Source organism: Antechinus flavipes, chromosome 3, assembly GCF_016432865.1.
Source record: "Antechinus flavipes isolate AdamAnt ecotype Samford, QLD, Australia chromosome 3, AdamAnt_v2, whole genome shotgun sequence".
NCBI classification, from domain to species: Eukaryota; Metazoa; Chordata; class Mammalia; order Dasyuromorphia; family Dasyuridae; genus Antechinus; species Antechinus flavipes.
The window spans coordinates 524,343,770-524,370,031 of NC_067400.1; the positions used below are offsets into that span (position 1 = coordinate 524,343,770).

Below are 26,262 nucleotides of genomic sequence, written 5' to 3' on the forward strand. Positions count from 1 at the left end.
AGAATAACTTTTTCAGTAGAAGTGACTTAATGAAAATAGCTAATAGGTAGCTGCTATCTACCTTAACTATTGTGATAGTAAAAGGATACCTACCTATTTTCAATGAATTAGAGTCACCTGAACCTGATGAACTCTATCATCAGGTACTAACAGAATTAATAGATGTAATTGTTGAGGCACTATGAGTAACAATGAAAGATCATGGAATAAAGAAGAAATACATGATTAAGTTTCCCTGGTTTTTCTAAAAAAAGAAAAGAAAAAGAAAAAAGTAGTCTGAAAACCAGAGGCTTGGAGAACAGCTGTTACAAAGATATGAAGATGGGAGCTATAATATCACATGGGAGAAACAGTTATAAGAAAGCCACTTTAGTTGGTTCAAAGAGTGATCTTCTAAAAGTTTCAGTTCCGTTTTATCAATTTGTTTTATCAACTTGCCCAGGGTCACACAGCTAGGAAGTGTGAAGTGTTTGAGACCAGATTTGAACTCAGGTCCTCCTGAGTTCAGGGCTGGTGCTCTATCTACTGCGTCACCTAAAGTTGTAACAGAAAGTTACCCCGCCCCCCTTTAAATAATAGCCTTTTATTTTTAAAATACATGCAAAGATAGTTTTCAACATTCATCCTTGAAAAACCGTGTATTCTAAAATTTTCTTCCTCCCTAGACAGCAAGTAATCCAATATATGTTAAACACGTGCAATTCTTCTAAACATATATCCACAATTATGCTGTCAGATCAAAAAGGAAAAAAGAGAAAAGAAAAACATAGCAAACAACAACAAAATGCTATGTTGTGTTCCACCTTCAGTCCCCACAGTCCTTTCTCTGTATGCATATGGCTCTCTCCATCACACCTCTAATAGAATTGACTTGAATTACTTTATTGTTGAAAAGAGCCCCATCAATCAAAATTGATCATCATATAATCTTGTTGCCGTATACAATGATCTCCTGGTTCTGCTCATTTCATTTACTATCAGTTCCTGTAAGTTTCCCTTGGCTTCTCTAAAATCCATCCTCTAAAATAATTTCTTATAGGACAATATTATTCCATAACATTCATATGTTGTGATTTAGTTCAGATGGATCTGAATCGGTCCCTGTTCGGGCGCCAAAATGTTGTGATCTTCTTCCCAAATGCAGCCAGGTGATGAAAGTTCAGATCTTTTATTATCTCCAATATAGCCTGGTTAGCTTAGAGGCCTATTTCTCTGCTTGGTTCCAAGAGCTCTTGCCGCTTTGTCCTTTGCTTCTGCCTCTGCTTTCTTCAGCCTCCAGAGCCAGTACCAAGTTGAATCTGTCTTGCCTTGAAGAGAGGGCTTCTGCCGTAATTCTGCTGAAATCCCGACTTGTAGCTTCTTCACTCTGAAGAACTTCCTCGATTGGCCCATTGAAGCTCTATTTATGCTCAAGAGAGGGATTGTGGGTTTTCTCCCATAGTGCTCTCTGGCCCAACGAGCTTCAAGGGAGGTGTGAACTCATTGAACTCCAATGAGTAAAGGTGTGAACACAAGCCTTGTATTAATTAGCTCTACTTAGTACCTTGTTTCAGGTTCTGCCCAAAACATCTTCTTGTAAGATTAGATCAACTCTAATTAGTTAGCAGTTAGTAAGGATTCCAACATTCATATACCATAATTTATTCAACCATTCTCCAATTGATGGGCATCCACTCAGTTTCCAGTTTCTTGCCACTACAAAGAGGGCTGCCACAAACATTTTTGCACATGTGGGTTCCTTTCCCTTTTTTATGATCTCTTTGGAATATAGGCCCAATAGAGATTGCTGGATCATAAGGTATCCATGGTTTGATAGCCCCCTGGGCATTTTTCCAAATTGCTCTCAGGAAGCTTTATCCTTTTGTTCTTTCTGGGAGTCAACACACTTGCTTGAGAAGCTCCCTTGATGTTCATCTCAATGAACCTTCACTAGTTTCTAAATTTCTGGTTTGGATTTGTTTTGTTTGTTCCAACACTGACAAATTTTACCCAGAGAATTAAGAGCAAAAAGGAGGTATGAACCCAGGTCCTCTGACTCCAAATTGAGTACTTTTTATGCTTCCTTAAGTCTTTCCCATTTTAAAGGAACAATCTGAAGCAGAGCAGTAAAGTAACATACTCAAGTTCCAGCAGCTAATTATTATCAGTAACCTGGGACAATAACCTGGGGCTTCCAACTTCAACTCCAAGGGGCTTTCTCCTATACCATGATGCCTTTCTTATTTAAACTATCTATAATTTTACATTTGAAACCTAAAACAGCCTTTAAAATATTCCAATGAAAAACAAATGAAAGGACTATTATGAAGATTTTTAGAAATAATTTTTGTTTTTTACCTCCCTCTCCATTATCTGAAACCCAAAACAGGTGTTCCAGAGTTGCTTTGCTTGAGCATTTTCAAGAGAAAACATAGGTCTAAAGCCTCAGGATCTTGAGGCAATGAACAAATTAAAAAAAAAAAAAAAGAATACACAGATGTACAATGAAGGTAAAGTAACTTCAAGGAAATGAATTAAAAAAAAAAAACCAAACCCAACACAACTATCCTTCTTTCTTTGAACTCATCAACTTTATGGAAAAGACCTAGATCTGTCCTATGCATGAAAATACATGGTATAATGGAGAGTATACTGAACTTTCAGTTAAAAGGTTAAAGTTTCAAATACTCTCCTTTTTTCTAGCTATGGATCTATGGGCAGGATACTTTACTTTTTCTGGTCTGTTTTTTCCAAGTATAAAACAGAAATAATAATATTTGTACTACCTATCTCAGAGCATTATTCTGTAGACAAGCACTTTGCAAACTTTAATATTACCTAAACCTAAATATCAAATGCAAGTTATTGTTAATTGTCTTTCTATAGCCTATAGTACCGAATATAAGAGTTCTGTCCATAACAAATTCTAAGTAAATGTGAATAAATACTTTGAGCCACTTCTTCCTCCTAAGCTGCTCTGATGATCTCCAAGTTAAAAATAAATCAAGGGATTCAAGTAGTGATAAAAGTAGAAAGAGGGAAAAATGTTGCTGGGATGGAACATAGACTTTCTTCTACTTGAAGAGTAACTGAAAGACTCTCTTCCCTCCCTCACTTTAAAGCTATTCCTGAGTTTTATATTTATCTTTAAGTACTTACTGATTGTTTTTTAGGGTCTATGCTGGCAAAGAGAGAAAATACAGAGTGAACCTAAGGGAAAGAAAGAAACTAAAGGCCTTAGGGTCTTACTAATGCCTAACCAGCTATGAACGATATTCCTCTGTGAGATTTCACATGCCTTTGCAGAAGGAATATCACCGCATACCTCAACTTCTGGAAAGGACATCTCACCTTTGGATGCTGCTTGGATGCAATTCACATCCATATCTACCTTTACCAGGCTGAAGCAGTTTTGACAGATGAGACCATCATCCATAACCCCAAATGAATTTGGTTCCTGATCCTTTGAGAAGGGAATGATGGAGTCATAGTATCTGCTCCAGCCCAATAATGCTGTCACTTTTTCTCTGAAACTTCACTGGACCCAAAGGACACTGTAGCTTTTCCATGCCTACACAGCTGCTGCCCCAGCATAAAAGAGCCATTTATGTTTTTCCATTCATACCATAATCCAATAACAAGGACATTTCCCATGCATACCTTGTCTGAGACTGTCCAAAGTTATGCAGAATCTTCTGAGATCATCCTATTCTCCTGCTCTGTCAAATACTACTAATTTTTTAAAACTTACTTTTTTTCTCCATATAAATGCTTGCCTCACTTTGCTGGTTTGCCCCTCTGCCTTAGGGAGGAGGTCTGGAGGATGCATCAGTCCTCAATCAAGTAAATTCCCAAATAAATGCTTTTGCTTGGTTTGGAGATGGTTTGAGTGTGAATCTTTCAAGGACAATATCACAACCCAGATCTCAACATCACAACATTTTTGGCATACCACTTCGTTGATTTCTCTCTCATAAAAGATCCCATCCTAGGGATCCACCAGAGAACTGTGCCCCTGCCTTGTGGCATTTTAATAAAGCTTTTTGTTCCTTGATTCAAAAAAAAAAAAAAAAAAAAAAAAAAGGGAGGGGGCAGTTAGGTGGTGCAGTGGATAGAGCACTAGTCCTGAAGTCAGGAGGATCTGAGTTCAAATCTGGCCTTAGTCACTTAACCCCAACTGCCTCAATGTGCGCATGTATGCATGCACGCGTGTGCGTGCGCGCGCGCACACACACACACACACACAAAGCCAGAAATACTAATCACCTGAAGAAGAACGTATATGATTAAACTTAAGCATTCTCTTGTTCAAAGACATTTTTTTAAAAATGGACTATGAAAAGTCTAATCTCTGCTTATCTATTCTAAAAGGAAACTGGGGGGAAATTATCATGAGGCAGAAAACTGCCAGGATGGCCAGGAATATAAACTCTTCCAAGAACAGTAATAGGCAGCAATTGTGAGAAGCAGTAGTTTTTGAAAACAAATACAGATGAGATACTATTAAAAAGCAAATGCTGATTATTTTGTAAATCTTGATAAATAACTTCAAGGTCAAAGAATCCAAGAGTTGTGGGCTATATTAGCTAGAACTGTAAAATTTCTCTATAAGGATGTAAGAGTAACTATAAAACAAAAAATTCTTCAATCCTATAGTTCTAAATATTATGAACTCAGCATTCTTTTCATTCCTTAAATTCAGAAACTTGATTTTTCTTCTTATTTATTCACATTCAAACTTAGTATTACTGAGATCTGTTAATATTCACACATTACTGAATTAGTTTGGGATTAAAAAATTTTGTCTTGCTCATTCTCTTCACATTTAACATTGTCAGGGCTGTTTCAACAAATAGACTGCTTTAAAAATGTTTTATGTGTGTCTCATATTATCATAATGATAATCATTTTTTAAAAATTCCTATTCAAAATCATAAGTTTGCCATTTAACTTTTTTCTTCTTTGGGGTCAATGAGAATTTAAATGTATCCTATTGGTCCAAATATATGCTATGTTTTTCTAAAAATCTAGCTGGCATAAATCTGAGTGTGGGTTATCATTAATGAGTAGTTAGTAAGTGTATGTGTATACATATCTTAAGTATGCACATGCACACAAACATACACACCTGCACACACACACTTCCTTCTAAAGAGACATTACTTAGGGGGATGGTTTATATTACGGATGAATGCAGTACTTACAATGAGCAATTCTTGCTTCAATAGATACCAAAAAAAGAGAAAGTAAGGACCCAAGTTGTAGATCTTATGATATCCATTATTGCTTCATTACTACTATGAGACATCATTTAGCTTTTAAAAGCTGAATACATTATTGTGTATTTTTCAAGGGCTGGTTTTAGAAAAGGACTAATTTTCAGGCCTTCACTAAAGTACTACTTTCTCTCCATCATGGGCCTAAGGTATTCAAAGGATAAGAAGTTTAGAGTGAAAGCTTAGTGGGTAATACCAAACTGAAAAGTCTTAAGGCTATGTGCCCAGTAAAGTTCACTGAGGAACAATGAAGTTAATAAAAATGCACACTTGTACAGTGCCTTTCTCACAACAACCACACAAAATCATTGACAAAATTAGGACCTCTCAAGTCTCTCCTGTTGTTATTTTAGCTTTAGGCAATTTCCCACTGACTTCCCCTCAAATATGCAAGATGCCGCAACATAGAAAGTATATACAAAGATAAGGCTATCTTTGCCTATAGAATTCCTTAATGTAGTACATAATTTTTGTGTGTGTCAGGAACCCCTCTGGCAGTCTGATAAAGCTGAGAATTATATCTTTTAGTGCAAAAAAAATGCTTTAGATTACAAAAGGAACCAAAGATTAGAGATCAAAATATATAATTTTTCCCCCAACCAAATACATGAACCCTAGGCTAAGAATCATGCTGTAGGGGCAGCTAGGTGGCTCAGTGGATAGAGCACTAATCCTGAAGTTCGAATTTGGCCTCAGACCCTTAGCACTTCCTTACTGTATGACCCTGGGCAAGTCACTTAATCCCAATTGCCTTGGGGGGGGAGGTAAGGGGGGTAGGGGGTGGGGCCCGGGAGAAGGGGAGAGAAGAATCATGCTGTAGTCTTAAGACCAGCACAAGAGAAGTAAAGGTTAAATCAAAAATTTAAGCTATAGTAAACTTTGACACCTTTGTTTTCTATATGAGCTCTGACCACCCGTGCAAGAAAACATTTCTTATAAATTCTGTCAAGGCAAGGAACTGGAAATTGAGTAGATGCCCATCAGTTAGGGAATGGCTGGGTAAGTTATGGTATATGAATGTGATGGGATAGTATTGTTCTATAAGAAATGATCAGCAAGATGATTTCAGAGAGACCTGGGGAGATCTATATGAACTGATGCTGAGTGAAGTGAGCAGAACCAAGAGAATATTGTATAATGTGGCAACAAAATTATGTGATGATCAATTCTGTTGGACTTAGCTCTTTTCAACAATGAGGTGATTCAGGTTAATTCCAATAGACTTGTAATAGAGAAAGCCATCTGAATCCAGAGAGAGGGCTGTAGGGACTTAATATAGATCACAACAAGTATTTTCACCTTTTTTGTTGTAGTGTTGTTATTTGCTTGTTTTTTTTCTCATTTTTTTTCTTTTTGATCTGATTTTTCTTGTGCAGCATGATAAATTGGAAATATATTTAGAAGAAATGCACGTGTTTAACCTTTATTAGATTGCTTGCTGTTCAGGGGCGGAGGGAGATGGAGAAGGGAGGAAAATTTGGAACATAAGGTTTTGCAGGGGTGAGTATTGAAAACTATCTTCGCAAGAATTTTGAAAAATAAAAAGCTAGTATTATTTCAAAAGAAAAAAAAAGGATCCTTGAGGGTGAAACAACAGGTCAGTTGGCAATGATTTGGGGTGTGGGGTTTGGAGGGCTGTGATGACCATATTTTAAAATCAGCCGAACTCAGGAATTCAGGTTAAGGGAAAATCTTCAATCTTTACTCTCAGTAGAGGTGAAAAAGGATCAGAGGTGAAGGGGGATCGCCATAGCAATGTGAGCAGCTACTACACAAGAAGCCAGCCAGCAGTCTCTCTTTTCACTTCCTTCTCTGCCCCTCCCTGTCCCTCCCTCCTTCTTTACCCCCCTCCCTCCTCCCCTCCAGAAACAGATTCACTTTTGTGCTTAGAACAGTACTTGGCACTATAGACAATTAGGAAAAGCCTCAAAATTCACATTTGGGCCCACTGGACTGGCTTTTTAGCAAATCCAGGCTACCTCTCTAAGTTTTGGTTCTCATTATATGTAAAATAGGAATACTATTTTCACTAACTCATAGGATTATCATGAGTATTAAATGAAAACATAGATAACATGTTTTGAAAAACAACCAACCATTCAAGTATAAGTTATTACCACAGTGGTCCTCAAAGATCTTCTATTATCTTTTTTTTTTCCTGAGGTAATTGGGGTTAAATGACTTGCCCAGGGTCACACAGTTAGGAAGTGTTAAGTGTCTGAGACCAGATTTGAACTCAGGTTCTCCCGATTTCGGCTGGTCTCTATCCATTGTGCTATCTACCTGTACCTAAAGATCTTCTATTAAATTAAAAAAAAAAAAAACTGAAAGTTGAAAATTATAAACATCCATGTTCTGAAACACAACTTACTTCAACTTGAAAGAGTTCTCCTGCCCCTTCACAGTCATTTGATGTGATCACAGGGGTGTGAATATGTATGTAGCCATTAGCCTGGAAAGAAAAAAAAAATTCTTTTTTCAGTAGATGTTTGTTTAAAAACAATTACAAGAGCAAGAGCCTCAATTAGTAGTAATATAAGAGCCACAAGGCAAAAATGTTAAACAATACTCCAATTAAATGTAGAGCCTCCTCAAACAAGGAAAATATCCTTAAGTGCCTATAAATCATTCATTAACCTTCTTGAGTACCTACTATGCACAATAAGACATTACAAAAAACTGTAGAACTAGGAAAGGAATCTAGATATTACCTAGATCAGAGATGCCAAACAAACAGGTAAAACTAGATAAAAATATAATTGGGAAATATTTAACAAAATAAATAAAAATACAATAAAACATAGATAATATTACATTTTAAAATATAACCATATATGAATATTATAGAATATTATTGTTCAGTAAGAAATGACCAGCAGGATGATTTCAGAAAGGTTTGGAGAGACTTACATAAACTGATGGTGAGTGAAATGAGCAGGACCAGGAGATCATTATATACTTCAACAACAATACTATATGATGATCAATTCTGATGGACGCGGCTCTCTTCAACAATAAGATGAACCAAATCAGCTCCAATAGAGCAGTAATGAATTGAACCAGCTTCATCCAGCGAAAGAACTCTGGGAGATGACTATAAACTACTACATAGAATTCCCAATCCCTCTATTTTTGTCTGCCTGCATTTTTTATTTCCTTCACAGGTTAATTGTACACTATTTCAAAGTCCAATTCTTTTTGTACAGCAAAATAACTGTTAGAACATGTATACTTATATTGTATTTAATTTATACTTTAACATATTTAACATGTATTGGTCAACCTGCCATTATGGGGAGGGGATGCAGGGAAGGAGAGAAAAAAATTGGAACAAAAGGTTTGGCAATTGTCAATGCTGTAAAATTACCCATGCATATAACTTGTAAATAAAAAGCCATAATAAATAAATAAATTTCAAAAAAACAAAAATTTAACTACATTTTATGTGGTCTTCAGGGATTTTTTTTAATGACTGTGGCCCACACTTCTATTTTGGTTTGTCTCTAAAGATCTAAGCCACACCTGTAATTTCAGAGATAAAATGGAAACCTACAGAAGGGAAGTGCCTTGCCCAAAGTGACCAACTTAACTAATGTCTCAGTTGGGACTTGCATCTAGGTCTCCTATTTCCCAAGCTAACACTTTTCATTTAAATTCACTGACACTCTTTTGACACAACCAACATTTACTAAAAACACCAAATATTCTTATGCTATATTGTTAATAAAAAGTAGGAAGGTTCTCTTTAAACTTTCAAAATAATATTAACAATGATAATTATATTTGACCACTTCTACCACCAGTATGTTGCTATGGCTAGCAATTAGGTGTCCTAGGGGATAGAGAACTGGGCCTGTAGTCAGAAAGACTCCTCGTCCTCAGTTCAAATCCAGCCTCAGATACTTACTAGCTGTGTGACCCTGGACAAGTCACTTTACCCTGTTTGCCTCAGTTTCCTCATCTGTAATATGAGCTAAAGAAGGGAATGAAAAATTACTCCAGTATCTTTGCCATGAAAACCCCAAATGGAGTCAAGAAGAATCAGACATGACTGAATGAGTAAAGAACAACTGCTGTCACCACATACTGATTTTGTTCACAGTGGTGCAATCACTGGATATATTATTTTCCCAGTTCTGCTTAATTCCCTCTTCATCAATTTCTATAAGTCTTCATCTCTTTCTCGGAATTCTTCTATATCTACCTTTCTTTATAATGGAATCCTAGTCCATTCCATAATATATCAAAATTGATTTTTATTGTTATTGTTGTTCAATCATATCTGAGACTGTGACTCTGTCTAGGGTTTTCTTGACAAATATGAAAGAGTTTCCCATCTTCTTCTCCAGTGAATTACAGGAAATAGAATTTAAATGACTTGCTTCATAGTCCTACAGGTAAAAGTTTAAAACCAGATTTGAATTCAGATGATCCTGACTCAGTGGATCACTGAATCATTCTAGGTGCTTCCATAACTATTAGTCATTCTCTAAAAACTGAGTACATATTTCATTTCTACACTGATTTTGAACACTTTCAAAGTGGTTTTTGATGATTTGTGTTTCTGCTCCCAGATTGTTGCTATCCTTTTTCCTCGTCTCCTAGAGAATGAGAGAAGTATGAACAGGGATGGTTTCCTTTATTCCATACTGTCTTCTTCAATTGTCAGGGCTTAACAGTGATTTACAAGAATTATATAGCCACAGTCTATTTTTGAGTAGTGTAGTCCAAAAGAAAAAGCAACAGATCTGGAGTCACAAGATAGGGATTTAATCATTACGTGACACTTGCTCTGTGATCCTGACAGTCATTTACACTCCCTGAACCTTGGTGCCCTCATATGTACATAAAATCATACAAAATCATAGGGCCTGCCTCACCTATCTCAGGGTTGTCATGAAGAAAGTATTTTGTATGGGTCCATGATCTAGTCATAAAGAACGAGATTATAAATAAATTAGAGGAACATAGGATAGTTTATCTCTCAGACTTGTGGAGGAGAAAGAAATTTGTGACCAAAGATGAAACTAGAGACCATTACTGATCACAAAATAGAAAATTTTGATTATATCAAATTAAAAAGTTTTTGTACAAACAAAACTAATGCAAACAAGATTAGAAGGGAAGCAACAAACTGGGAAAACATCTTCACAGTTAAAGGTTCTGATAAAGGCCTCATTTCCAAAATATATAGAGAACTGACTCAAATTTATAAGAAATCAAGCCATTCTCCAATTGATAAATGGTCAAAGGATATGAACAGACAATTTTCAGATGATGAAATTGAAACTATTACCACTCATATGAAAGAGTGTTCCACCAGGAGATCATTATATACCTCAACAACGATACTGTTTGAGGATGTATTCTGATGGAAGTGGATCTCTTCGATAAAGAGAGCTTTAATTGATCAAAGATGGACAGAAGCAGCTACACCCAGAAAAAGAACACTAGGAAATGAATATAAACTGCTTGCATTTTTGTTTTTCTTCCCAGGTTATTTACACCTTCTGAATTCAATTCTCCCTGTGCAACAAGAGAACTGTTCGGTTCTGCACACATATATTGTATCCAGGATATACTGTAACCTATTCAACATGTAAAGCACTGCTTGCCATCTGGGGGAAGGGGTGGAGGGAGGGAGGGGAAAAATCGGAACAGAAGTGAATGCAAGGGATAATGCTGTAAAAAATTACCCTGGCATGCGTTCTATCAATAAAAAGTTATTTAAAAAAAAAAAAAAAAGAATAATATAAGTGAAATATTTTTTAAAAAATTAAAAAAAAAAAAACAAAGAGTGTTCCAAATCACTATTGATCAGAGAAATGCAAATTAAGACAACTCTGAGATACCACTACATACCTGTCAGATTGGCTAAGATGACAGGAAAAAATAATGATGAATGTTGGAGGGGATGCGGGAAAACTGGGACACTTATGATGCATTGTTGGTGGAGTTGTGAACGAATCCAACCATTCTGGAGAGCAATCTGGAATTATGCCCAAAAAGTTATCAAATTGTGTATACCCTTTGATCCAGCAGTATTACTTCTGAGCTTATACCCCAAAGAAATACTAAAGAAGGGAAAGGGACCTGTATGTGCCAAAATGTTTGTGGCAGCCCTGTTTGTAGTGGCTAGAAACTGGAAATTGAATGGATGCCCATCAATTGGAGAATGGCTGGGTAAATTGTGGTATATGAATGTTATGGAATATTATTGCTCTGTAAGAAATGACCAGCAGGATGAATACAGAGAGGACTGGCGAGACTTACATGAACTGATGCTAAGTGAAATGAGCAGAACCAGGAGATCATTATACACTTCGACAACGATATTGTATGAGGACATATTTTGATGGAAGTGGATTTCTTTGACAAAGAGACCTAACTAAGTTTCAATTGATAAATGACGGTCATAAGCAGCTACACCCAAAGAACAAACACTGGGAAACGAATGTGAACTATCTGCATTTTAGTTTTTCTTCCCGGGTTATTTATACCTTCTGAATCCAATTCTCCCTATGCAACAAGAGAACTGTTCGGTTCTGCAAACATATATTGTATCTAGGATATACTGCAACATATCCAACATATAAAGGACTGCTTGCCATTTAGGGGAGGGGGTGGAGGGAGGGAGGGGAAAAATCGGAAGAGAAGTGAGTGCAAGGAATAATGTTGTAAAAAAATTATCCTGGCATGGATTCTGTCAAAAAAGTTATTATAAAATAAAATAAAATAAAAAAAGAAAGTATTTTGTAAAGCTTAAAAAAGGTTTGCAACACTATAGAAATCTTGTTGTAATAGGACTGAAATGACCAGATGTGCATACATCAAATCACTAAAAATAAAGGAAGGGCCATAATAAAGTTATCCATGTCACCAAGGAATGCAAAGTGATCAATGTGTGTCATGCTACTCAGGAAACTGAGATATGACCCACCAAAAGATAGGAAAATTAGCAGAGTAAGGAAACAAATAGGCAATGAAAAAGTCAGACATGATTTATAAGAAGGCACTAGCATTAAACTGTTAACAATGCATATCACATACAGAGACTTCCTTTTGCCTAAAGGAAGGGCTTGAGCATCAATGCTTAGATGCATCCATTACAGAGGCGCCCAAGAAAGCCCTGCAGATCAAAAGTCTGACAATATTTCCATTAGTGAACCACAAAAGCTACACTAAGGTAATGCTAGTGGGACTGAAATAACCTAGCAATCCCAAGGTTACGCTCTTTTTATACTAACTAGGGATGTAGATAGGTCACAGGCTATTCAGAATAGACAAATGCATCAGAATAAGGCAAAGGATGAGTTCATACTACCAAAAAACCAGCATAGCTTACTGTAACATTAGCTTTAAACAAATAGAAAATGACACAAATTTCCAGTTACAGAACTGGTAGAAATGATGATGTCTACATAGTTATTAGTATGTATTTGCTATTCTTAGACGATCTTCTGAGAATAGAGATCTTTCAATTTCTATATACTTCTAAAACAAAGTGGATTCAATATTTGAAGGACAGGCAAAAGGAATTCAGTCAACTCCTTTCCCCATGATGTAACTTTGTAAATATTAAGAGAAGGAACTTGAATTTCAGCAAAGTATTTAAATAGTACTAAATATGAGTTCAATATGCCCAGAAGTACTATAACAAGTACATTTTGAAGAACCGATGAGACATAATCGATAACATCACTGCATAAGATTTTTATTTCCTGGGAGGCAAGAATTATGGATATGAATCATTTATTCCATATGAAATGCAAACACTTGTAAACTCAAATATAGAAAATAAAGTGAAGAATGAAGAGGAAAGAAGATAAAGGGAAAATATTAAAGCAAAACATAATTTCCAGTTCACAAATGCACAAAGACATAAGAAAGAAATATTGAAAACTTGGTGAAAAGCGTCACTCAGGTTTTTTAAAATAAACTTGTAAGTAGTAAGAATCATTTTGTTGTGTAAGTAGGAATCACTAGGTTCATCTCTCTTTTAAAGAGAACTATCTCTTTAGTTATATTAACAGAATACAAGTTCTGATATATCCTACTGAACAAATTATGGATACTTTAAATGAAAAAGTAGAGTTCACAAGTTAATCATCAAATATTAATTATTTTTCTAGCAAGGTAAAAAAAAATGGTAAAGATAAGAAGTACCCAGGCACCAGTGGAAGAAAACAATAATAATAATTTTTTAAAAATGAAGAAAAACACAACTTAAGAGAGGAAAAAGGGACATAAGTGGTCATGCCTAGTAAAGACTTTAAATAATGCTTGTTGACTATTAAGAAAAGAGGTAAGAATCAAAGTAAGAGGGGGGAAAAAAGATGTATAAGCAGCCAAAATCATTATAATGTTCACATGTCTCAGGGAACTTATCAAAACTTTACTCAGAGGTTACTTATTCATATTTTAGACAAAATTTTTTCAAGTCTGCTTATTTGGGTTCAAAGATAACTACAAAAGATATTTTAGAAACGATCAACAAATTCACTTAAATAGTCATTTACTCGTTTCCTACTATAAACAAGAATACGTATAAAGGAAATAGTTCTTGCTCCCAAGAAATTTAATTTCTTCTAAGAGATATGTGATCTACATACAAATATGATACAAAATGGAATGTAACAGAGCAAAAAAGAGATACAGAGAAATACTCTAGTAGGATCTGAGAAAAAAAGATTGTCAGTGAGAAGGAAATCAAGAAAAACTTCATAGAGAAGATGGTACCTGAGTTGGGTCTTAAAGGAAGAAAATATTTCAACAAGTAGAGATAAAGTAGTATGTTTTTTAAAAGTTTTTTTTCATTTTGAGAAAATATACATATATGCATAGGTAATCTATATATCATGTGGGTATTTACACATATATATGAATCCACAAAATAAACCCACATTAAGTCATCAGCATTCTTATATATCACTAACAAAACCCAACAGTTAAGAGTTACAAAAAGAATTCCATTTAAAGTAACTACTGATTGTATAAAATATTTAAGAATCTATCTGCCAAGGGAAAATCAGAAACTTTATGAGCAAAACTACAAAACACTTTCCACACAAATTAAATCTGATCTAACCAACTGGAAAAATATTAAATGCTCTTGGATTGGGCGAGCAAATATAATAAAGATGACAATACTACTTAAACTAATATATTTATTTAGAGCTATACCAATCAGACTCCCAAACAACTACTTTGCTGAATTAGAAAAAATAACAACAAAGTTCATATGGAAAAACAAAAGGTCAAGAATTTCAAGGGAATTAATGAAAAAAAATCAAATGAAAGTGGCCTCGCTGTACCAGATCTAAAATTATATTATAAAGAAGCAGTTACTAAAACCATCTGGTATTGGCTAAGAAACAGACTTGGCTAAGAAGATTCCATTGATCAATGGAATAGGTTAGGTTCAAAGGACAAAACAGCCAATAACTTTAATAATATAGTGTTTGACAAACCCAAAGACCCCAGTTTTTGGGATAAGAACGCATTATTTGACAAAAATTGCTGGGCAAATTGGATATTAGTATGACAGAAACTAGGCATTGACCCACACTTAACACAGTATACCAAGATAAGGTTAAAATGGGTTCATGACCTAGGGATAAAGAATGAGATTATAAATAAATTGGAAGAGCATAGGATAGTTTACCTCTCAGACCTGTGGAAGAGGGAGGAATTTATGACCAAAGAATAATTAGAGATCACTATTGACCACAAAAATAGAAAATTTTGATTATATCAAATTGAAAAGTTTTTGTACAAACAAAACAAATGCAGACAAGATTAGAAGGGAAACAATAAACTGGGAAAACATTTTTACAGTCAAAGGTTCTGATAAAGGCCTCATTTCCAAAATATATAGAGAATTGACTCTAATTTATAAGAAATCAAACCATTCTCCAATTGATAAATGGTCAAAGGATAGGAACAGACAATTCTCAGACGAAGAAATTGAAACTATTTCTAGCCATATGAAAATATGCTCCAAATCATTATTAATAAGAGAAATGCAAATTAAAACAACTCTGAGATACCACTACACACCTGTCAAATTTGCTAGAATGACAGGGAAAGATAATGTGGAATGTTGGAGGGGATGTGGGAAAACAGGGTCACTGATACATTGTTGTGGAATTGTGAACACATCCAGCCATTCTAGAGAGCATTTGGAACTATGCTCAAAAAGTTATCAAACTGTGCATACCCTTTGATCCAGCAGTGTTTCTACTGGGCTTATACCCCAAAGAGATACTAAAGAAGGGAAAGGGACCTGTATGTGCCAAAATGTTTGTGGCAGCCCTGTTTGTAGTGGCTAGAAACTGGAAATTGAATGGATGCCCATCAATTGGAGAATGGCTGGGTAAATTGTGGTATATGAATGTTATGGAATATTATTGCTCTGTAAGAAATGACCAGCAGGATGAATACAGAGAGGACTGGCGAGACTTACATGAACTGATGCTAAGTGAAATGAGCAGAACCAGGAGATCATTATACACTTCGACAACGATATTGTATGAGGACATATTTTGATGGAAGTGGATTTCTTTGACAAAGAGACCTAAGTTTCAATTGATAAATGACGGTCATAAGCAGCTACACCCAAAGAACAAACACTGGGAAACGAATGTGAACTATCTGCATTTTAGTTTTTCTTCCAGGGTTATTTATACCTTCTGAATCCAATTCTCCCTGTGCAACAAGAAAACTGTTCGGTTCTATACACATATATTGTATCTAGGTTATACTGTAACCTATTCAATATGTAAAGGACTGATTGCCATCTGGGGGAGGGGGTGGAGGGAAGGAGAGGAAAAATTGGAACAGAAGTGAGTGCAAGGGATAATGCTGTAAAAAATTACCCTGCCATGGGTTCTGTCAATAAAAAGTTATTAAAAACAAAACAAAACATATATATGTATCCATTATCTGCGTATTCAGGAAGTATGTACTTTTAAATATGTTGTCTTCTTATCAATCCTTCAAGAGAGTTGTTATAAGACTGCATTACCACCACCTAGTGGCTAAAGTACTGTATGCATGTTTCTAAACAACAGGTGTACTTTTTCAGTGTTTGGAACCATATGGGAAGGAAGAATTATTTTTAAATCTTAACCAGAATTTTTGTGTATATGTGCTTCAAGAAATTGCAGCAAATCCATATGGCAGGCAGGACAGACAGAGTAAAATGCATGTCAGAAGTTCTTAAACTAAAAAGAAATGACAATGCCTCATATGAACTTTTCTTCTGGCTGATTAAAAGGTTTTTTCTTCTGACTCCATACAGTTTCACACCTCTAGAAAATGGATATGACACAGTTTATTAAAAAAAGATGCCTGCATTAACCCTAAAAAGGTTGTGACCAAGCTGTAACAAAGGAGAGAGAGGAAGGCATGTTAAACTGACTAACATTTGCAGATCATATATAACCTAGAATGGCAACAACAACAACAACAACAAAATCCAAAAGAAAGTTATTAATTTCTTTCCTTTGAACTGAAGCATATGATTCTCTGTTTTCTATAGAATCAGTATGACAAAGTGTACTCTCCTTCCATTGGGGAAAAGTGTTGCATAATCACTAGTCCCAGGTCAGCTCTCTCATTCTGTCCATGATGTATGGGCACTCAAGTGCCCATACACATTTTGTTTAGGCTTAATAATAATAAATATATGGTAACATAGTGACAGCGTGATACAAGAGAAAACTGTCAAATACACCTACCGATTTAAATAGAAAGAGATTATATACAATGTAGTAGGAATATTCAAGAAAGTACCTAGTTGTAAACTCTACAGCCTCCATTAGTTATGCATAATGCCCAAAGTTTTGGCAACAAGTAAGAGAAATTATAAGGCCTATAGCACAAGGAGGCAAATTTGACCTTGGAAGTTTAATTGAGGTTTGTTGGTGTGAACCTCATGCATTGTAATATTGCTCTAGTAGATATAATTTATTTGAAAGAAACAAGACACTTGAAGCAGAGAGAGGCAGATATAAATGTTATTTTTTAAAAATAAATATTACTTAAGTAATTATTAGGTTGTACACTCATTTGAAGGAGCTAATATTAAGAAGGTATTTTCACTTAAGAAAAATGAGAAGGGGAAGGGAGAGAGGGGAAAAAAAATCCATGATGGAAAGCATTTGAGTTAAGATCAATGAGAAAATGAAAGTGATTTATTTCATTAGACTATTACTATATACAAAGAAGAAATGAAAGAAAAGTAGAAGAAATTACCATAAATCTGAAAAAGAGACATACAAATAATAGATTTATCCAGATATTTGTTGGAGCTCTCTCTGAAAACAAAACAGAATAGAACAACTGCAACTTCTTGTCTTGCTTTAATAATAATTTCATCCTCTAAAGGGTGAAGAAATCAATAGGGGTAAATTCTATTTTGGATATGAATTTTCACTACCAAGGAGGCAATGATTAAAAGGGGGAAACAATGGAAAATCAGTGCAACAAAGGACACTCTCTCTAAAGTTTGTGACAAAGAAGGAAGCCAAAAGAATTTAATGTGCACCCCAGATTTTAGGGGAACATATTTCAAAAGTTTCTGAGGAATAACAGGAGGATCACATAGATAAAAATCTTAGAAAATACAGAAATGAAGGAGGGAAGGAAACTATTCAAGAAGGAATATTGAAGACACAAAAGAAGAACAATTGCAAGGAAGAAAAAATGGAAGTATTTTAAAAGACAGAGATGGATATACAGAGGACTCAACAATCAAACTTCCATTTAAAAGATATGTATAGAATGGGTAAGCAAGGGAAAGTAAAAAATGAATACAAAAGATTGGCAGAGTCCAATCAAAAAAAAGAAAAATAGCATCAGGAGTGTGATAATTCAGAGTGAGGAAGTAAATTAAAAATTTAAATCTTACTGGAGAAAAAAGATAAGGCTTAGAAAAGAGATATGACCATGGTTCAATGCAGATGGAACAATGATAACTGACAATGGAGAGGTAACAGAGAAGCTTATTTTGCTTCTGTCTCTCTGCCAGGGTAAAGGATCTTTGGCCTGCAAAGAAATCAAAAGTGACTGATAGGGAACTGATACCCCAAATAAGAAGATAATGAAAGAGCACTTAGCTGCCTTTGATAAATTTAAGTCACCAGCCCCAAGTGAACTAAATCATCAGGTACTAAAAATAAAAATCAGTGAATGATTTCTGAACTACTATCAGTGCTATATGAAAGAATGTAAAGTACAAGAGAGATGCCATAAAAGTAGAGAAGGCAGATGTTATCCCAATTTTCAGAAAAAAAAAAAAAAAGAAAACAAAGGAATCAGTTCCTAGAACTACTATGTACTATAAGGTATATCAAATCCAGGCCATATAACTCATTAGGTGGTTAAAGGAACTGAGCACATTTAATTTAGAGACCTAGAGATGAAAAAGCTGAAAGGGAGTATATAATAGTTGTCTTTAAGATACTTAATTCCCATTCCCTTGAGGATTTCAAGCCAAGACTGGATGGATTTAGACTTGATGATTGGTGGGGTTCCTTTCAATCTAAAATTGTGATTCTGAGTCAGAAGACATGAGTTCAGGTTCTACTTCTGCTACTAGTGATATGACTTTGAACAAGTCACTTAACATATCTAATTCTATTTTCACATCTCTAAAACAGGGATGTTTCTGAGTTATTGTGAAAATTAAATTGAATATATCTACAATGCACTATAAACTTCAACACACTATATAAATAAGTTATTATTAGTAAATACATCAAGTTAACAAACATTTGTTAAATAGTGCTTACTAGGTACCAAGAACTATAAGCACTAAGTAGGCAAAGAAAGGAAAAAATACTTCACATCCACAAGGACTCACATTCTAATGAGGAAGACAACATGCAAACAACTATGTATAGATAAGCTACAAGGGGGGATAAAGTGGAGATAGTTTGAGAATGAAGGTCCAGGAGTAGAGAGAGTCAGAAGCCTATTGCAGAAAACAGTATTTGAATAGAGGCTTGAAAGAGAGGCAGCATTTCAGGAATAAAAGACAAGACTGGGAAAAGACATAGAGATGTAATTAGAGGAATGAGCAAGTAAGAGTAAGATGATGTCATATGCAAGCAAAAGTCAGTGTTGCTAGATTACATGGCAAGAATAAAATGTAAGAAGAATGGAATGGTAAGAAGGTTATACAGGGCTTTAAAAGCCAAATAATGGATTTTATATTTGATATGTAGACTCTGTGGATTAATTTTTAAACTTACAACATTTTAAACTCATAGAAAAGAATAAAAAAGATCAATCAAATTAAAAAAGTAAAATTACGTACCTTGAAGAAAGAGTGTATAGCATCTGTAGCTTCACTGCGGACCCTCAATATAGAGCCCAGGGCATTGGTTCTACATCGAAGGTGAGGATATTGTCGAGTAAATTCTAGAGGATATCTCTCCTTATATTTAAAAGGGAATGTCTGCCAAAGAACAGTAAAAAACAAATGAGACACTGGAGAAGAGAGTGCTTTCATTATAATGGTTCTCTGCACATTTCAGAAGTGATGTCACTTCTACTGTTCCAAACAAAAGGACTGCCTCCTTCCTCTCTTAAAAAATGATTGACTGTAATCCCAATTCCTTGGTTTATTTTTTCCTACACTGTTTCCTTTCATGCACATTGCAGATGTTCAATATCATGATGATCAACTAAAACATTTCTAAAAAACTCACTATCACTTACTTCACAATCGTGGAACTCAAATGAACATTATCTTCTATGTGACAATTTTTTTTAAACTGCATGAAGACATGCAAAGTTTTTTTTTTTTTAATTTTGTCTCTGAAAATAGTTTTCTATCCAAATAATGCCACCTAACCTTTTGAAATTCTCTGGTGCTTACCAAATATAATACAAATTTTCTTGCCTGACATTCAAAGCTCCACAGCCTGACTCCAATTTTACTTTCTGACTTTATTTCACAGTATCCCTTTTCATGAACTATAAGCTCCACCTAAAATAGATTTCTTATTCCTGAATGTATCTTGCCCTCTCCCCTATCCTTATATTTAAATATAGCGTCCCTTATGTCTGAAAGACACTCACCTCCTTTTTAATATCCATATACTGGCACCTTCCCCTCCTTCAAAACATAACTAAGGTGCTACCAAATTTTGGTGTGGCAACTAACAATTTATTTTCTGATTTCTCCAACTATAGGTGATCCCGCCATCCTAAATCTGCCATACTGGTGATTTTTCCTATGTATATTATTATTTTCTTTTTAAAGAACAAATATCTTTTAACAAAGAATATATATATATTTTTTAACTAAAAAAAAGAAAAAAAATAATCAACTAAAATCAATTAATACGCTGAAAAAAAACCTGATGTTTTATATGGACCCCAACTTCTGCAAAGGAGTAGGAGAAGGTGTCTTCTCATATTTCTTTGGGGTTAAAGAGGTCTTTATAATTTTTCAGAATTTCATTTGTTTTGTGGTTTTTCCCACATTGATTTAGGGTTTTTTTTTGCATCGTTAATTCCTTTTCCATTAGTTCATGTTAATTTTTCTGTGCTTCTCTGCACCATGTGTCTCATTTCTTATGGCATAGTAACCTTCCATTACATTTACATATCACAATTTGTTTAGCCATTGACCAATTGATAAGCATCTAATATTCTACTGTCTGTGAGGTGTTTTTTTTTTTTTTCAATTTGCCTAGCAGTGAAATGTTTGAATCAAAGAGCATGAACATTTTAATCTTTATTTGCCTAATTCCAAACTTAAAGAATAAGTTTACTAATACAAAGCTCACAGACAATGCATTCACGTGCCTTTTTTTTCCTCCACAACTTCCAACATTAACTTCTCATCTTTTGTCAGTTGGGTGTGAAGTAAAATTTCAGAGTTGTTTGGATTTGCATTTCTATTATATAATTCTATCATAATATATAATTTGCATTTCTAACAAAAATATAATATATAATCTAATTATAATAAGAAGGAAAAGTCAATGAAAGCCCAATCCTTGGATAATGGGCAATATGCTCTGACTAGTACCAAACCATGTGTTTCATGCTTCAGGAAGTATATGTGTGCATGTGTGTACATATACACACACAGACATACACACAGGGGCACTTGAACCATTAATGTAATCATGATAGTAAGCATGTTCCAGGGCTTGGGAAAAAAACAAAACAGATCATGGTTTTGATAATTTTAATGAGTTCCTTTTTATTACCTTTGTATGTTTTTTTGGACATTTTTACAACATGTACACACACATACATACACATAAAACAAAATCAATTTGTGACTACACAAATTGAAAACTGGGATTAAATATTCAGCCCTTATCTAATGTCTATTTTCAAATGACAGAAAGAACCATTAGGTATCCACACCAATATTAGCAAGGAGAAGACTACTCAAGAACTGAAAAATAAATGGCAAGAATCAAAAAAGTCATCTAATGAAAACAGAATGACAGGGGAGGAAAAAGTTATTGATCTTTATTCAATTTTCTGTGTGCTCCACATGTTTTTTTCTGGCAGTCTATTTTCCAGATGGCTTGGTACCTAATTTTATGTAATTTGACCAGAATTTCTTGCCATATGATGTGGCCTTTATGTACAAAGCTGTGTGCCTGATACTTGAAAAAAAAATTAAGAAGTTTAAATCTGATCTAAAATAAAGGTATTATCTAAAATAGCTTAAGAAATTTTCCTACCTTATATCTTTTAACTTGAATCTTCTTTATGTCAACTAAACTCTAACTTGAAATAATTAAATTTTTCTTCTCCTTCCTTTGTTTTTTATTCTTAAAATATTAGATGATATTCTCTCCATAAAATAGACATGGAATTACAAACATCCAGCAATTCTAGCCTTCACTACAGCAAAATCAGAAATAAGTATTTGCTAAGTTTCTACTTTAGCAGAATTTTCTGCTACAGAAAGTCTATTTCAACTAAGATTTCACTTTTAGAAAGAAAGCTTAAGAATCAATTTCTTGCATAAGCCTTCTATACTTTGGAATTTACATATACAAGAACTTGAAAAAACTGGTCCAGCCTTGGCTGTTTCTGTTATTCAAGTTAAGCTGGAACATCTGTCAAAGTGCCCAGTTTCAATAGTGACAAATGCTACAGAAATGCACAAGCAAACACAACTACTTCTCCCACATTAAGATTTCAACACCTATATTATTTTTGCTGCTATCTTTGAATTCCTCATGTTGCCAAATGTTTTCTAGATGAGCGTTTTAAAAGAAAGGACACTGGAAAGCAAGTTGCAAATATTTTAAACACAATCTCTCAAATTGGCCATACCTCAAAACCAGAGTCAAACGGCATACCTTAGAATCACAATGTCCAATGATGTCAATTTTGTCCGCCTTCAGTTCCATGTTTTGCTTTTTGTAAGGACTTTTTACCAATACCCCTTGAACTTCCACAGAGCACCCAAAAGTCAGATTACTAAAACAACAACAAAGTTAAGATTATTTTAGTTTATGTGATACATCAGTTAGTTATCATTGAAATCTTGTAATCAGAGCATTAATGTTTTCTTAATACCTGCTGGAAGCTTTTAAACAATTTTTCAAACTGAGTTTTAATCATAATTGAGATTTCCTATGGTCAGAAGGTAGATTTCCAATAATCAAATCATCAGTTGTATTACACTGCTTCCTCCTCTTTCTGCCACCCATCTAAGATAAGGTCAAGAGTACAGACAATAAAGTAAAACTCTAAAATTAAAATCAGAAAGCAAGGCAAAATGAGTGTGTATCAAACAGTATTTCAAAGATGTTATAGATGCTAACCATAAATATTCATAACACCCCACCATTTCTAATGGTAGCTAATTCATAGATATTAATTTCTAATGACAGCTAATATTGTTGTTGTTCTTTGGTCATGTCCAACTCTTCAGAACCCTATGGACTATAGCATGCCAGGCTCTTTCATCCTCAACTATCTCTCAAAGTTTGTCCAAGTTCATGCTCACTATTTCCATAACATTATCTATATATCTCATCCTGTGCCATCTCCTTTTCCTTTTGTCTTCAATCATTCCCAACTATTAAGGTCTTTTCCAGTGACTTCCATCTTCTCATTATATCGCTAAAGTATTTCTGCTTCAGTGTTTGACCTTCTAGTGAATAATGTGAATTAATTTTATTAAGTACAGAATGTTTTGATTTTCTTGCTGCACAAGGGATTCTCAAAAATTTTCTTCAGCTCTACAATTCAACATCAATTGTGAATGCTCAGTATTCCTTTTAGTCCAAGTTTTGCAGCCATATATTGTAAATGGAAAAAGCACAGCTCTGACTATACAGACTTTTGTTTGGGAAAGTGACGTCTGCTTTTTAGTGAGCTTTCATATTTCCCATGGCTTTCCTTCCAAAGAGCAAATGTCTTTTAATTTCATGGCTACAGTTATCATCTACAATGATCTTTGAACCCAAGAATATAAGCCCTGATACTGCTTCCATTCCTTATCCCTCTATTTACCAAGATTTTAGATTTTTTTGATGTTAAGCTTCACACCACCTTTTATATTCACCTCTTTCATCTTCATCAAAAGACTTAATTCTCATTTACTTTCTGCCATCAAAGTGATATCATCTGCATAAATTGAAATTTTTCCCAGCAACCTTTTCCTAGTAATCTTTTAATTCATTCAGCTTGGCATTTCACATGACGTACTCTGCATATAAGTTAAATAAGGAGAAAATATACAGTCTTGTCAGACTCCTTATCAAATCTTAAACAAATTAGTTGTTCTACATATCCAGCCATTCTGGAGAGCAATTTGGAACTATGCTCAAAAAGTTATCAAACTGTGCATACCCTTTGATCCAGCAGTGTTTCTACTGGGCTTATACCTCAAAGAGATACTAAAGAAGGGAAAGGGACCTGTATGTGCCAAAATGTTTGCGGCAGCCCTGTTTGTAGTGGCTAGAAGCTGGAAAATGAATGGATGCCCATCAATTGGAGAATGGTTGAGTAAATTGTGGTACATGAACGTTATGGAATATTATTGTTCTGTAAGGAATGACTAGCAGGAGGAATACAGAGAGGACTGGCAAGACTTACATGAACTGATGCTAAGTGAAATGAACAGAACCAGAAGATCATTATATACCTCAACAACGATACTGTTTGAGGATATATTCTGATGGAAGTGGATCTCTTCGATAAAGAGAGCTAATTCAGTTTCAATTGATCAAGGATGGACAGAAGCAGCTACACCCAAAGAAAGAACACTGGGAAATGAATATAAACTGCTTGCATTTTTGTTTTTCTACCCGGGTTATTTATACCTTCTGAATCCAATTCTCCCTGTGCAACAAGAAAACTGTTCGGTTCTGCACACATATATTGTATCTAGGATATACTGTAACCCATTCAACATGTAAAGGACTGCTTGCCATCTAGGGGAAGGGGTGGAGGGAGGGAGGGGAAAAATCGGAACAAAAGTGAGTGCAAGGGATAATGTTGTAAAAAATTACCTGGCATGCGTTCTATCAATAAAAAGTTATAAAAAAAAAAAATTAGTTGTTCTATAGTACTATATATAGGTTCTCCAGAAGACAAGTAAAATGATCTGGTACTCCCATCTTTTTGAGGGCTTGCCACATTCTGTTGGGATCCACAAAATCAAAGACTCTAGTGTAGTCAATGAAAAAGATGTTTTAAATGTGAACTATCTGCATTTTTGTTTTTCTTCCCGGGTTATTTATACCTTCTGAATCCAATTCTCCCTATGCAACAAGAGAACTGTTTGGTTCTGCAAACATATATTGTATCTAGTATACTGCAACATATCCAACATATAAAGGACTGCTTGCCATCTAGGGGAGGGGATGGAGGGAGGGAGGGGAAAAAAAAATTGGAACAGAAATGAGTGCAAGGGATAATGTTGTAAAAAAAAAAAAAAATTACCCTGGCATGGATTCTGTCAATATAAAGTAATTATTAAATACAAATTTAAAAAAAAAAAAAGAAAAGAAAAAGATGTTTTTCTGGAACTTTCTTGCTTTCTGCATAATTCAGTGAATGTTGACAATTTGGTTTCTAGTTCCTTTGCTTCTTTGAAAAATCAGCCTAGTCTTCTGATTATTCTTAGTTTATACTAAGTGTTGAAACTTAATTCGCAGAATCTTATTACCATGTAAAATGAGAACAATTCTTTGGTAATTTGAATATTCTTTGGCATTGCCCTTCTTTAGGATTAGTATGTAAACTGATTTTTTTCCCAATCCAGTGGCTACTGTTGAGTTTTACAAATTTGCTGGCATATTGAATGTAACATTTTAACAGCATCATCTTTTAGGACTTTAAGTGGCTCAACTGGAATTCTATCACCTTCACTAGTTTCATTGTAAGCAATATTTCCTAAGGAAATTGCTTTTATTTCTAGGATGAATGACTCTCAATCATTATCTTGGTTACTGATGATAAGATCTTTCTTGCATAGTTCTTTTCTGCATTTTGGCCACTTTTTCTTACATCCCTCTGCTTCTGTTAAGTCTAGCATTTTTATCTTTAACCATGCCCATTTGTCTATGAGATGTTACCTTAATATCTCTAATTTTCTTGAAGAGATCTCTTCTCTTTCTCCTTCTACTGTTTTCTTCTATTTCTTTGCATTCCTCATTTAAGCAAATCTTATTTCTTCTTGCTATTCTCTGCAATTCTTCATTCTTTTGGGTGTTATTTTTCCCTTTTCTCCTTTACATTTCACTTTACTTTTTTCCTCAACCATTTGTAAAGGTTCATCAGAGAACTTTTTTGCTTTCTTGCTCTTCTTTTTCTTTGGAATTTTTTTGTTATAGAATATTGCCTCCTGTATAATACTGCCAACCTCTGTTCATAGTTTTTCAGGCACTCTAACAGCTATTTTAAAAAATAGCTAACAGGGTAGAATAAAGATTGTTTTCTTCTGGAACACTTCAGGATCTTCAAAATCTGCCCCAACGATTTATATGCAAATCAGAGAAGGAAT

The 26,262-nt window shown here is 34.6% G+C and overlaps 1 protein-coding gene across 2 annotated transcripts in view; it reads right to left on the minus strand.

Moving 5' to 3' along the window:
- NARS2 (asparaginyl-tRNA synthetase 2, mitochondrial) overlaps positions 1 to 26,262 on the minus strand; it is a 170,904-nt gene that overhangs the window by 132,313 nt on the left and 12,329 nt on the right. For both annotated transcript variants that reach the window (XM_051987212.1, XM_051987211.1), the window contains exons 3-5: positions 22,604 to 22,724; positions 19,579 to 19,719; positions 7,627 to 7,707 (exon numbers count right to left, since the gene is read on the minus strand). In XM_051987212.1, the coding sequence (XP_051843172.1) occupies positions 7,627 to 7,707; positions 19,579 to 19,719; positions 22,604 to 22,724 (343 nt within the window). The remainder of the gene's footprint in view (positions 1 to 7,626; positions 7,708 to 19,578; positions 19,720 to 22,603; positions 22,725 to 26,262) is intronic.